The sequence below is a fragment of the Lissotriton vulgaris genome, unplaced genomic scaffold, assembly GCF_964263255.1.
Source record: "Lissotriton vulgaris unplaced genomic scaffold, aLisVul1.2 SCAFFOLD_4038, whole genome shotgun sequence".
NCBI classification, from domain to species: domain Eukaryota; kingdom Metazoa; phylum Chordata; class Amphibia; order Caudata; family Salamandridae; genus Lissotriton; species Lissotriton vulgaris.
This window is the reverse complement of record NW_028249298.1, coordinates 16,647-31,722: the sequence shown is the minus strand read 5'-3', so window position 1 is coordinate 31,722 and position 15,076 is coordinate 16,647. Positions and strand designations below refer to the sequence as shown.

The 15,076-nt window shown below is 44.0% G+C and overlaps 1 protein-coding gene across 1 annotated transcript in view; it reads left to right on the top strand.

Moving 5' to 3' along the window:
• Positions 1-13,125, top strand: part of LOC147663627 (myosin light chain kinase, smooth muscle-like) — a 79,315-nt gene extending 66,190 nt beyond the window's left edge. The window contains exon 4 of the mRNA XM_086950321.1: positions 13,073-13,125. Within this exon, the coding sequence (XP_086806447.1) occupies positions 13,073-13,125 (53 nt within the window). The remainder of the gene's footprint in view (positions 1-13,072) is intronic.
• Positions 13,126-15,076: the final 1,951 nt, after the last annotated feature.

The window sequence follows — 15,076 nt, the reverse complement described above, 5'->3', positions numbered from 1 at the left end:
ATAAGGTGCCCATCATAATCTCATGTCCATATTATAGCGAGTTGGTGATCTTAGCCTTCATCACTTTGAGCAGTGGAGTTAGGCTTGGACCAAGTAGCTGTTTTGAAAGTTTTGTCGAGGCGACCTCAACCGACAGTGCTTTAGCCTTAACAGCGTCTTTTTGCTTGGTGAAGGAGGCTCTGGAGTCCTGGAGAATTCCCAGGTATTTATAGTGTGGCAGTATATCGATGCTTTTACTGTTGAAAAACCAACCACCTTTCTACTGCTTCCGTTTGCCAAAATGAATTATTTTTGTTTTTGACAGTTTCAGTTCAAGGGCATTGTTTATTGTGTAGCCTCTGCAGGCCTACCTTTGTGTGGCTAAGTCACACCAGGCTGTCAGCGTATAAAAGGTTGCTGATACAGGATCCTTCTAGTTGAGGCAGGTGGGAGTTAACCTTGTCAAGTGTGGAGGATAGGTCCGGGATGAACAGGTTAAAAAGGAGGGTGTCAACATGCAGACTTGTTCAATGCCGCTTCCTGGTTGAATCCTTTTTGAGACATGAGAACCTTCTCCCAACTTTATTCTAATCCAAGTTCATGAGTGGAGTTGGATTATGGCTTTTAAGAGAGTGGGAGGTATGCCCCAGCTCTCTAATTTTTGCCATAGCGGCCATGTGGCACCCGGTCGAAAGCCGCCTTGAAGTCGCTGAAGCAGCAGTAAAGTTGTATATGATGAACTGCTGCTTTCGGAGAAAAAAGCTGGTGGGATACCACCAGTATGCCAGGCGCACTGCTAAGGTTAAAGTATTAAACTTTCAACATACATGAAAACCTATTCTTGAAAAACAGATGAATCAAATATTATTTCAGAAAATGAATCACAAGATACTGCAAACTGGAATATTGCAATTGTATTGAAAACAAACTTGATCATCAGAAAAAAACTTAACATTTCCAATCATCAAAAACGTTCAATTATGTACAAAAAAATCAAATGAATCAAGCAGAAATGTAATCATAATACTACAGTATTATTCAAAATATTTGGTCATGCCCAATGCATTTCGGGATTAAATCCCTTCTTCAGGGGACTGTAGAACATGAAAAAAGGAGAATCCATAAACAAACTTGCTGTCAACATTCCTAGTAGAATAAACATTATAACCAATAGTACTCTTCAAGCGTTTCACACCCAGGTCTTCTGGGCAGTGTTTAGTGTAAACATAGGAAATCACTACGTATCTCCATGATGGGGAGAAGGAGCTGGATGTCCATTTCATTCTCCTTAGGTTCCCAGAGTGGCAGCCTGATAGCGTGTGTTTGATTGACTGGTGGTGGGGAATGGTGGGTGATAGTTATTATTTGAGGTCAGTGGTTACTCTCCCCTTGTGCTAGGATGTGATGGCACTTGATTAAGGGGAGCATTTCACTGTTTCCTAGAGTAAAGTCCAGAAATGAGTGGGTTTGGCCGTCTGCTCTAGTGCAGGCCAGAGGAGTGTCTGTGGGTGAGCGACCATTGATTACAATATAGCCTATACTGCTGAATTGGAGGACAATGAATTCGCCATATTTGGAAGGTCTAAGTCCTAATGGTAATGTTTGTGTAGCAAGATGTGGGGGAACCGCTGGAAAGATGATCCCTAGGTCCTTGAACGGGTTGTGGAAGAGGTTTGTATTAAAATCTCCAGAAATTAAACACAGTGTGTGAGAAGTTAGCCTGGCATATGATGTCCACTAGTTCTAGTAGGCAGATGTATGACTTTACAATGCAGGCTATTACAACGCCTGCTTTTACAACCCGGTTTTTACATCGCAATCCATTACAACGCATAGCGCTTTGGGGTGCTGGATAGTGAAAAGTTTAATTTACTATTCCAACACCAGTCCCCGTGGACACCAGGGAAGGTGTTGGATGGTAAATTAAACGTATTCCCTATCCTAGAGCGCCCCCCAGCGCAATGCGTTGTAATGGTTTGCGTTGTAATGACCGCGTTGTAATGGTAGTGCGTTGTAAAAGTTTTGTTGTAAAAGTTATTCACCCTAGTAGGCACCTTGCACTAGTCTAATCGACCCTTATTGATGGTGGTTGTAAAGTCAACCTTATAGAAAGCTATCCTAGTGTTAGCATGAACCAGCAGTCTTCAGGCTAAGACTTCTGTAGGTGAGTTAAGAAAGTTGTTTTACCAATTATAATCCCTTGAGTACCAAATGAAAGGACACCACACAAGGTATATATCCAATATATATTAATCTAAACACAACCCCTCTCCACTCTTTATGAGATCAGAGGTCAAAATACAATACAAGTCACACAGTTAATATACGATAAGTTGCACAGTATACGATATGCCCTAGGGGCAAAATGCAGGATGTCACGGGTATCCGGTCCCGCGTTTCTCGTGTCCGCCACGGGTCTCAGCTTTGCTGTGGATGTAGGTCGGTGTCAGAGAAGTCTGAAAGTCCAGTTCCTATGTCGCAGAGTCTTTGGGATCCGATGGGAGCCTTGAAACTGCAGATGAGCAAAGGTGCTGTTGGTGCCTGTTTGAACAGGGTGGCCACTTCTTGACCACAAGGGAGATATCTTCCGTCTTCTAGTCAGAATGGAACGTCGAAGGTCCGGGATATGTCTTTCAAAGATTTGTCCAGGGTAATCTAAAGTCCTGGGGACACAGCTCCTATACTTATACTAAGGATGGGGCTGGACTACCTGGCTAGGTCCCTCCTATGGGTGGACCTGGACAGGGAGTTACACCCCCTTCCCTTTGTCCAGTTTCGTGCCAGAGCTGGTGCTGAGTGCCCCAGCAACTGGTTTGAACCGGGCTATGCATGGAGCACCTGGTGTACCCCAGGCAGTGTCTGGAAAAGCATCTGCTGATGCAGCCCTCCCTGCCCAAATACACAAAACCCTGTCTGGGAAGGTGCTGACACCTCCCTGGACAGGAAACCTATTGTCCAGGCCTCCCCTGCCGGAGTTTCGTCCAGTAGCAGGAGGTCAGACTCGTGTCTGTGGCAACAGCATCCATTTTGTGATGCTGAGGCTCTGTTTAACTTTAACCGGGTAAAGCAGTAACTACATGTCTTCTCCCTCTAGAAGGGTGGAATGCTACCCCTGCCACCAGGACTGGCGGGGGTAGTATTCCAAAGTGTTTGACACCTTACACGACATGTTTTGATAAAGCCAAACCAAAGTTAGCATTAGCCGCGAGGATTATAATGAATTTAACAGTATATGGTATGGCTATATCATAGAACAGCTATAAGAAGATAGTTCCGAAAGCTGCTGAGTGGCTCAGCTCATGCTATGGCACCCTCTCACAAAAAACAAAGCACTCTGCCTCCGGTATTGACGAGGCCTACCATAGGAGTGACTTATAGGTGTATATGTGTCTATGTGTAAAGGTAGATATAGGGATACTATATCTAAGTAAGGGGTGATTACACCACCTTACCCATTTTGTGTGAACAGACCTGTGGTGTCAGTTTGGAAGGCAAACCAGGGGTGGCATAATACATGCTGCAGCCCCTGATAGGCCTAAGGTGCATCTATGCCCTGGGTACCTATGGTACACTATACAGGGGTTCACAAGGGCGACCCAGTAACCAATCTGGTATGTACCTAAAGTACATGGAATCAATTTAGAGAGAGAATGGCTGGGCTGAGGGTCGGATTAACAGGCCCACAGCCACACTAAAGTCGAAAAACCAGAGAATCACAGCAAAAAGTGGGGGTGACCACAGGAAGCAGACCCTACTTTCCTACACGGTGAACTGCCGTGAGCGCTTAAGATGTTGCATAATATTTCAGTCAGGCGGTCCAGGTTGAAATTTTTCTCAGTGGTGCACGGAGAGATGTAAACATTTATAGAAGTAACCGACTGTCTGAAGTAGGACTTTCAACCAAGATCCAAGTAACCCAGCCAACTTCAAATTTTAGCTGTTTAATGCGTGCAGACAGTCTGGTAGATACATAGATCGAAAGTCCGCCACGCAGTCTGCCGTACTTACTCTGTCTTGTAGCGGGCAACGTGAATTCTAGGTACCCATCGATTGGGATGCTTGTTGCTAACCAAGTTTCCTGGAGAAGAATAGTGTTGTGTTTTTTTAAAAATCCTAATGTGTCTGGAGATTAGGATTTTGGCAGAAGACCGTTAATATTCCAGGAGGAAATTATTAAACCCTGTTTGGTATTATTTCAATCGATCCAATTCCGGGATAGGGCTGCTGGCAGCCATGTCCAGTCTGCCCTTCGGGTAGCTTGCAGTTCGACACTGCGCTCATCGTTGCAGACTGGAGAGCGACTTCTGGCTGACTTTAACACAGAGAAAGAAGAAGGACTTATACTAGAAGCTGGAGCCTGGATGTATGCAAGTATTGAAGAGTAGCGTGGAACACAAGGCGTTGTTATAATTATTCCCCAGTATTTTGATTGGTCGGCTTTTGATTAAACCAGCTCCCTTATGGTGGTGGATGCTAATGTAGAGTCAATTCTCTTGCTTGGAAGCTATTACTAGGTTTAAATTTGATGGCGATTATGTCTTTTGATTCCAGAGTGCACAGATCCGGGTTCGATTTGAAGAGCCTGATTATGTTCTTGCGGTTTAAAATGTCATGTGGGCTTTGGGAGACATACTCAGATATTAACAGCAATGTGGTCTCGTTGCTGTCGGTGGCTAGATTGTGGATTTCGGCAGTTGAGGACTTAGCAGGCATAAACTTTGCATCTGTTGTTCGTGGAGGGATGGATATAACGGGCAAGGGGGGATTGCTCACTGACTTGATTAGTTGGTGCTGAAGTAAGAACTGTTTTGCGCATGAGCATCAGAGGTGGTTGGTTCGGTGAGATTACCGAGTACTCTAAATCCAAGCCTTTGCCGGGGTTAACCGCATGATGTAAGCCTGGACTGTTGATCATCACTTTAGGTATGGAAGAAGCTTTAGTGGCAAGGGTAGGCTTTTGCAGAGGCGTTGTTGTGGCTGACGTGTTAACAGTTGTCAGCTCCTCAAAGGCTTGTAGTTGACTATTTCCAATATTTCCGATTTTTCCCTGGGTAATTAGATGCGGAGAATGCCTTGAGGTTTGAAACAACTTTATTTCTGAAGAAATGTTCACTTTTGGGGGTGCTTTTTGAAGCGTTAGTTACTGGGCTACTTGCAACGGGCTAGTAGTGATGCTGAGCTCTGTGCTAGAGTCCTGTGCTGTCACCGGTTTTTTATTTGTGAAATAATTGCAGATTGTTTTTTTGGGGTCATCTGTGTGCCTATTACGGGATTTCCTTAGGCTTTTTTTCCCATTTTGATAGCCGATGGATAGATTGCTGGGGAGGTGGGGCTTCTGTAGTTGTGTCAATAGTTGCCTTGGAGACAGCTGTCGCCTTAGTTGATGGTGAAAAATGGGCTGGTAATTTATTGGTCGTGTGCTCAAGCTCCGAGGCCTCGCCTTGTGCGGAAGCCAGGAACGAGTGATCGAGGTGCCTGGATGCTGGAATCTTCTGGATTTCTGTTAGTACTTATGAAAGGAATTGGGGCAATGAGGATAGAGAGTCAATAATGGGAGAGCAATAGCATACTGATTGAACCAGTTGCACTTGAGATTGGGCTTTTTTATCAGTGAATTGAGCGCCTCCAATTTTCGATCAATCCCGGCGGTATAAACATCCAGAGTGTTTAAGAGGTCCACCTGCTGGTCCATTTTCTCTGAGTGGTAAGTCAATGCTAACACCATAGATTGAAGGGTTTGAAGAAGTTGTGACCAGAGCTTGTTTAAGTCTGGTGATGGAGAGCTAACAGTAGACCTTTTGGATTCTTTAGTGAAAAAAGCCTGACTGCTCAACCACACTACTCGGGGACATCTTAAGAATTTTGGAGGCCCCGGGCCAAATGTATTTTGGGGGGGGGGGGGGGGGGCTGTTCCAAAGAGCCTTGAATTTCTGATCTAGTTTCAGCTGTTTCATGCCCTCTTGGGCAGGTCACTGACTGTGCACAGGCACACTGTTCCAAATTCTAAATGCGTTGGACATCTCATATTTTGCGATATTGACCTGTGTTTACGATATTGTAGCACAGCAGCAGCTCACTTATATTCGTGCATATAATCTCTGTGACATATGAATGTGTGAGGTCCTGTTTTGGTCTAAACTTTGTTATGAATGTTGCATGCAAGATAAACACAACATTTCTGTGCAAAATGTCTGTGATAGACTCTCGCACAACACCCACATTAAAAATAAATGAAAGGAAAACAATATTTAAAACAATCTGTTCAAAAATTATTGAAGGTTATCAGAGCAAGACTCTGCAGAGTTGACACCATCAGGGGGCTTCCTGAAACGGGGAGGGGGGAGGGCCTGGGCCAAAGCCCACTTTGCCCATGCCTTAAAACGTCTGACACTACCACAAAAGAGAATAAGGTATTTTCTACTTTAGCCTCTGCTATACTTTTGGGGATCCACTGGACTCGGCACAATATATTTCACTTTGGTATAGTATATACTGAGGTAGGTTAATACATTCCTCTTCTAAGCTTAACCTTGCACTGTTGAAACTGGGTTAGATGAGAAGGGATGAAGCCACATTTTCGCGGAGTGAACTTTCTGTCGGAAGGGAATGCACTCAGCAGAAGTATGAATCCAGATATGATGATAAGAATGCTTCAAAGTTTGGCAAAGGGCTGTTGGTCAAAGTGTTGGTGAGAAAAACAAGCAAGACCTAGTTTTTTAGGTCCTTTCTTAATCAGTGAGGTTACGACGAATGTGGTGGTTCTTGATTCCGCTGATGTGTGGAATATGTCCAGACTTCTGAAACATTGTAATGCACACACTTGTTAATAAATGTCTTGAATCCACTTGCCTGAGTCCTGGCTTCAGTAAAGGACGAAACAGCAGGTTCGCCTTAAAAGCACTCTGCTTGTCTGCCATATCAAATGTTGAAAATAAAATAAAAATAATTACTTTTAAGCATGGCTCTACATTGTAGACAAAAGAAGCTGATGTTCTTACTCTGCCTAGTGGTGATGCTTTATTATTAATGGTCATTTCTACCGGTCTCTTTGCTGCTATGTCAAGCCTGCAGCACAACATTTTTCCACCGGGGGTCAGTATAACCCTGTCGACTGATATTAAGAGCTTTGATGTAAAACAGTTTCGTATCCTTTACATGGATCACTAAGTGCAACAACAACACGTGTTCTTTAAAAAACACGTGTAAAAATATAATATTTTTGTACTTCGCTAAAAAACTCATATTCCTCACAATTTTAACGTCGGGGAAATAAATCTTAGCAAACGAAGAAATGGTTAACCAATAGACCTTAAATACAGTGATAGCTTGCCTCCACCACTGAGCCCAGCAACTATATTGGTCCTCAGAAATGGGATTTATTATTTTTACAAAGTACAAAAAGTATTTTGTCCCTCATTCATAAGGAGTCTGCCACCCACCGAACCTCCACGCAGGCGTTCAGATGCCGTAGGAAGCATTGTGGGGATTGTAGAAGGACTTGTGCTCAGGGCACAATCCCTTAAAAAGAAGTGAGGGGACTAGCCAAGTTAGACAGTATGCAAGTGACGACGTGGCATGTGACGTCACAGCATGTGACATCGTACCTGGCATCACAGGAAGTTGCATCATAGCCCATGACCTCACAGGAAGTAACCTCACAAGAAGTGCCTTCATATCTCAAGACCTCACACACATGTTTAGCAGGTCTATCATGAGCCCATTCGAGCGCAATAACAGGTTTTACAAATGAGATTTTGCGTCCGGGTTGTGCCAAAAAAGTGACTCAACTCCAAAGCAAAATCTGGGTTTTCAACGTATAAATACATTTTTTTTTAAACCCTGCAACAAAGAAATTGGCAACGGGCAGAAACGTGGCACTAAATCTGTTTTGCTTAATTGGTTGTAAAGTCAGCATTTTACAATATCTTATGAGGTTAAGTCACCTGCTGCTAAGAACTTTGTGTACCAACTAACTCTCAGGGAATAATAATAATGGTGAGATAACTCTGGAGGTTAACGTATTTGCCAGAGAGAGCTGTGTTTTGTCTAGCCCTAGTTTTAAATTAAACTAACATAGTGTTAATACGTCTCATGCAAAGCACATCACGCAGAAGACCGTTTTATATTTTATGTGAATGGGTAAGTGGGTTACTGCTTTTAACACACATGTCTGTTTGTTACTTGCAGTTCATACACTTTAATTCTTCTAATATAGCCCAGTGAGTGAAGACGGACAAGTGACCCCTACACCTTGAACCACTAACTGCCATATTTAACACATCCTATACATTGATTTTAACATATATGATTTTTTGTCAATACATAATTTGTATGTGTGATCTAAAGCGGTCTGGCAACCTGCATTGGGATGAGCAGCACTAAAAAAAACGAAATAATGGTATTTAAACTGTTATTTGTGCAAATAGAGGGACAGACCAACTCATTTGGCATTCTTTCTGTTCATGCATATCTCTTATACACCGGGATCGAAGAAAATTAAAAGATTGCCCTTTTTAGGTCTCGGCCTGCGTAGGCTGCGCTTGCGCAGTCACGCTGGGTGAGAAATTATGTCTTACCGTAGGGAGGTAAACGAGCCAGCTCTTCTCCATTGGGTGGCTTCCTAAACAGCGGCCAGCCATTGGAGAAGAGCTCTACCTGTCACTCTAAGCCCCGTCCGTTTCGGATTGAGGGGCATGTTTTTTGCTGTCCTTTCTATCAGTGACGTCATCCGTCACTCAACAAAAAACACGCCCCCCAGTCTGAAATGGACGGGGCTTACAGACTCCTGCTGCCCGTCTGCCCGATGCTTGTTTTTTTATTTTAATATACCGCAAACGCGGCCCGAAAGGCATTGGAGCGCTCTCCAGAGGAGAGGGCAGTACGTCTGCAATGTCCACTACGCGGGGGGCCTCTGCGGCAGGAGCGCTTTCCAGCTTGCCTTGTGTTCCGCCAGGCGGGCCTGCGTGTGCTGCAGCTCTCCCCCACCGTCAGCATGAATGTGTCCTTGTGTAGCGTAAATGGTGCTCATTCCTGTAAAGCGATCCAATACCTTCGGGTCGAGTTCGCGCTATATAAATGTACACACAAAAAAATTCTCCACTGACCTATATTTTTAAGACCAGTGATTATCATTATCCTCCATCTCACCTTTGTAAACCCCGCCCTATGCAAAGCTCATTCCCTGCCACTACCCGTGCCGAAATGGCAGTAGGAACCATCTCACTTTCTTTCGCGCTCTCACGGGCAGCGTGCAGCCCGGACGCTGAACAGCAACACCGTGTTAGAGAGCAGAGGAGAACACAGCATGGCAGCTGCAGGACTGAGCCGGGGAGGACAGGTGAGGGCGCGAAAGAGAGGGGGCAGATGAAAGCCCCAGAAAAGAGAAGGAAGCAGTTAAAGAAGATCGGGCTAGAAAAGGAGGATATGAGAGTCCGGGGGAGGACTGATGAAAAAGCCAGTCTAGTTCTAGAGGGGAAACATAAGCAATTGAAAGCGGTGAATGGCATTGGGGGGGAAAGATACAGAGGGATTAGAAGAGGAGAGTACAGATAAGAGCTAGTTGGAGGGTGGTGGTGGGGGGAGTTGGGCTGGCCCCAGGGTACGGGATAATGTCTAGGGGTTGTGTAACCAATCCGTCTTTCATTCGTTGTGTTTTACGAGGGTTTACTTTTCCCATTGCAAATGCAGGAATGCAACTAGGAAAAGTAACAACTGGATGAGGTACTCCAGCTGGCCGCGAGACAACTTGAGATCTGTTTGAGGGGATAGTCCCTGCCGGAGGGCAGTGCGCCAGGCAGAGCAGCGGCCCTCTTAAGAGTGGTCTGATGGGGGTGCTGGGGCATACGAACTGGGCGTGGGGTGAGTGAGAGGACGGAGGGCTGAGGTAGAGTACAGCACTTCGGCGATGATAGCAGTGTTGCTGCCTCACTCCAAGTCGTCGTCATTTAACCATGTTTCCGGTTAGGCCCGTTCATTTGACAACTTGATGCCTTCTGGGAGTTGTAGTCTTGGTTTGTTTCAAATGAAGCAACCAAATGAAGGCACCAGGGAACAATACTCGTTATACAAAAGCCAAGGACAGGAAATAGTATACTGATGACATACAGGGAGAGAGAGGGCAACCGTACAGCCTAGAACAGGAGAAACATGTGAACTGTGCAGAGGGGTGATGAGCAGGGGGATGGAGGGGGATGCAAGTGCGAGCTTGGCGTGTATTTGGGAGGAGGCGAGGGAAGATGAGTAGGGGCCAGAGAAAGCACAGTGTTGTACACACTGTGTGCGAGCGGTGTGAAATAAACCCATACTAGGATATTTTTACAGGAGGCATCTGCATTTAATTTGCTGAAATCAGTAACCACATCTCAGACCTTCCCAGCCAGGATCCGCCCCATAGAAAAACCTACACCACAAGTCAATCAATGTGTATCATGTTCTGTCTTCATGTCAGTGCATACCTACACTTCCAATATCACTCTTGTTCAATGGGAATACGCCCTCTCTGCAGAGGTAGGCTCAATCTCGCCTCAAATACCCGTTTTTGCTTGCCTCTTGTTCCTTGCTTGTCATCGTTTTTTGCTTGCCTCTGTTCTCTGGGGCGTTACTGGGCAGAGAGCTCTCTGTGTGTGTGGCTCTGTGTGTGTGTGTGTGTGTGTGTGTGTGTGTGTGTGTGTGTGTGTGTGTGTGGCTCTCTGTGTATGTGGTCCTGTGTGTGTGTGTGTGTGTCTTTGTGTGTTGGGCTGTGTGTGTGGGGGGGGCTGTGTGGGGCTGTGTGTGTGTGTGGGGCTGTGTGTGTGTGTGGTTTTGTGTGTGTTGGGCTGTCTGTGTGTGTGGCTCTGTCTGTCTGTGTGTGTGGCTCTGTCTGTCTCTGTGTGTGGCTCTGTCTGTGTGGGTAGCTTTTTTTGTAGGTGGCTCTGTCTGTGTGAGGGTGGCTCTGTCTGTGTGAGGGTGGCTCTGTCTGTGTGAGGGTGGCTCTGTCTGTGTGAGGGTGGCTCTGTGTGTGTGTGTGGGTGGCTCTGTGTGTGTGTAGGTGGCTCTGTGTGGGTGGCTCTGTGTGTGTGTGGGTGGCTCTATGTGAATGACTCTGTGTGGGTGGCTTTGTGTGTGTGGCACTGTGTGGGTGCAAATGCAATAGGTCTCGCATTTGCGAGCGATTAAGCTATTGGCATTGTAAATGACAATGCCATTTATTTATGTTTTAAAAACCAAAACATAAATAAAAATGTCATGAGCAATGCCAATAGCTCTAACTTTAATAATGCCGAGACCATTGCATTGTAAATGCTTGTTTAACTACCTGTGAAGGGATGAGCTGTGCGCCTTTGTTTTCCCTGCATTGCATTTAGGTGTGAGGCTCCCAATTGTTCCCATCCAAGATACTCCAACAAAGAGAGGCCTGATAGTCCCTTATTATTTCCTTTGCCTTTTTATGAGCCCAGCTGGAATCTCATAAGCTCCCTCCTTGCCTGCAGGTTGCTGCTAGGAAAGAAAGCAGACAACGTGCAGGTGCTGCTGAATGTGTCTGGATATCTGAAAATTATACCGGGACGGGTTAAGCATAATTTTATGGGGCCTAACTTCTTGGCAGGGTGAATAGAGTGGGTAGACGGTGTCTAACCCATGTACCCTCAACATGAGCCCTGCTTGTGATAAAGGTAACAGGCTAGGCTGCTCTGGGTTAGCGATGTCTGGCAGCATACGTTGCCTGTAGTGAAAAATAAAAGGACAATCATATTATTTTTCGTCTTGTAGCCGAGTCTTTCTGGTTTAAGGCCACAGCACTGCAGCGGGGGAGGAGGGGAATTGTGGACACTGCTGTCAGTGGGCATGACAGTTTGGCTGGCCATCTTAGGATGGCCAAACCATCATACACACCGACATCTCTCCAACCCAGCTGTGTTGCTGGGTGGACTTGGCAGCTTGGCAGTTCGGGCTAGACTGTTCCCATGAGGCACAGGGTCAGACTGATTTGCATATGACCATGTCTGAACTGGCGTGGCTGAGTGAGCTAAAGAATGGTGATGGATTAAACCCAGATCAGTTGACTGGGGGTAAGTGTTTGATTTGCTCAAACACTCCGTCCATCATCCCCTTTTGTATCGCTTTGTTCGCCCTAAGTTGGCAGGGTATGCTCAGACGTGAGTCCCTTGCTCACTTGGCCACTGAATTCAAGATAGCCTGGCTGATGAGGATTATGAATCTGAAACTGGTCCCAGGATGCTTGTTTCCGGTCCAGGGAAGACATGGCCTGGCAGTTCGGGCTGGACTGTTCCCATGAGGCACAGGTTCAGACTGATTTGCATAAGGCCATGTCTGAACTGGGGTGGCTGAGTGAGCTAAAGAATGGTGATGGATTAAACCCAGATCAGTTGACTGGGGGTGAGTGTTTGATTTGCTCAAACGCTCCGTCCATCATCTCCTTTTGTATCGCTCGGAGCAGGGGCATTCCAAGATGTTTTGCTTCCTGGAGAAACTATAACTGAACAGTTTGCAATCTTGAAGCAGGTGTTGCTTAAGATACAAGAGAGGGGCTTAAAGATGCAAAAATAAAAATGCACGTTTATCTGGCGAAGATAAAAAATTTAGAGACTGTTATAGGGGAAATCAGTTTCTAGCCACAACTGTCCATGGTTTTAGCCATCTCCAATACACCTTCCCCTAGCAAAAATGATCATTTGGCATACTTCCTGGAAACCTGTATATTCCAATCCAAATTAATACACAACTCTACTGAAACGAATGAACCTATGATCAACCTAGTCAAAACACATATTATGTTCTCTTAATATGAAAAATGCTAGCTATGTATGAATGTTAGCGAATGAGTTGTCTTTGCAACAAGTCCTGTTTACTGTACGCAGGTTCCATGTGTCCCGCATGAAACAATGCTCATTCACATATTTAGGCCCGAAACTTTGGAAATCCCTTCCAGACTTTCTGAGGGACTGTGCGTCTTTTATTGCATTTTGTAATGCCATAAAGACTGAACTCTTTAAGGCCAATTACATTTTAGAGTTTTAGGGTTTTTAGAATATGGAGGTGGAAAATAAACAATATTCATACATTATTCATACACGGTTTCTTATCTTCTTTACAGATACTGGTGTGAAGAAATATGGCTTACCTTCCAGCACTAAACTCCTTGGGTAAGGCTCGAAGCTTTTCACTGCTGAGCATGTGCTGAATGTATTACTATTTTCTTTCCTGGGTTTCACAAAGTGATAGTTTAAAAGCATTTTCATTACTGGCAGCACATTGGGAGCCATTAAATCACAGGTAGGTGTTGCTACATTAACAAGGGAGTCGGTACATCTGAGGGGACATTATTTCTCAGATAAGCAGAAGTATTTAAATGTATTTTTATAAATGTTCATAATTATTACCATTGTGTGTATGTGTAAATATATGTGTGTGTGTGTGTGTGTGTGTGTGTGTGTGTGTGTGTATATATATATATATATTTATATATATATATATATATATTCACATATATAAATATAGATATTTACATATATAAATATTTAAACATGTATGTATATATCAATCTATATGTGTGTATATAGTATACAGTGGCGTTCATCGTGATGTAGTTATAGCTAACACCTAGCTACCATAGGAAATTGATTATTTGATTCACTAAAAACATTGCCACTATTTAACAAATCGTCACAAAGCTTTACAAAAACAATTCATCCATCTCCGCTTCCTCCTGAAAGATTAAAGGGTGAATTGTCAAGCGGGGACCAAGAAATGGGTCAAGTCCCAAAGCGCAAATTACCCACAGAATGATGAACAGAATTACCCCAAATTAGGCAGCTAGATCTTTCGCCTAAAAGCATACTTTTATGATTTGGTATAATTCTGTCCAGTAGTTATTGAGAAATTAAGGTTCAGAATTTATAGATCACTAAACTATTGGTGTCCATACATGCTCTTATTGTCAAATTTAAAGGGGACTGGTCAAGAACAGTATAGTGTGACAGACATTACAGGACTCAGTGACATGGTCCCTGTGTCCTCCTATATGAATTTAAAATATATGTAAGGGGCAAGGGTGAACACACCCTGATCCCAAAGGGTCAGCCCCATATGAATGGCTGATCTCAACATGGTGTGGCAGCCATAATAGGACTCTGGGAAATGGTCCACATTCAAATGCACAGTAGTGAACAGCATGTTTTGAGGGTCACAAAAAGGAGGATTACCAATGTTAGGAACTGTGGTGTATTCCAAGGTGATTTTACTCGGTGTAAAATGCTGATCCTTTGCTGGGATTTGATGAACCATGTTAGAGAGAAAACATGTGTATCTCATGATTTTCTCATCAAGTTTATGGAAACTGCTAAAATGAGAGCATATTTTCTGTAAATTCCCCCTATCTTCCTAATCCATGTGAGAATAAAGTCGAACATACTGAGTAATACATGTACTTGCAACAGAAGCCTGTCAGCTGGTTCCGCAGTGCTCACTACAGTCTTCCACAGTGTTCTAATTAATCAACAACTAGAGCATTAACATTCTTGACAAGTGTGGCACACCTGAAGCCACCCTGAATAAATCAATACTGTAAAACCTAAAATATTTCCTTTAGAAATAAAACAAATGAGAGGGTTCATCTTGTCATAGAAATTATGGTTAGTATTGTATAACACAAAATTAGGACACCTTTTCTATGAGTTCTCAAATATATTCCTCATCTATTTCAGTAAAACATTATGACATGCAGACTGAAATGTGTACTTTCAGCACCAATTGCAGCCTGCCAGTTACCTCTCTGATGATCAACTGCAGCTTTACTATAGTGTTCTAATGCATACATACCAATAGACCCAATTCAGGCTGGAGACTCTAAATTTTTGAAGCCAAGCATTTGGGTATTTTATCAGTGTCCCACTGAAATTCCCTCTACTTCAATAGATGTCAATGGGGAAAATACATTCTCCTGATTGTTTTTGAAAATCTCCCACTTTCCTCTTCCAAAATGTTGCATTTATGCTAATGGAAACTGAAAAGCGGATTTTCTGAATTTATGACAAAAGTGTGGCATACCAGAATGCTATCTTGGTTGAATCAAAGATGTAACACTGAAAGCATTTCCTAC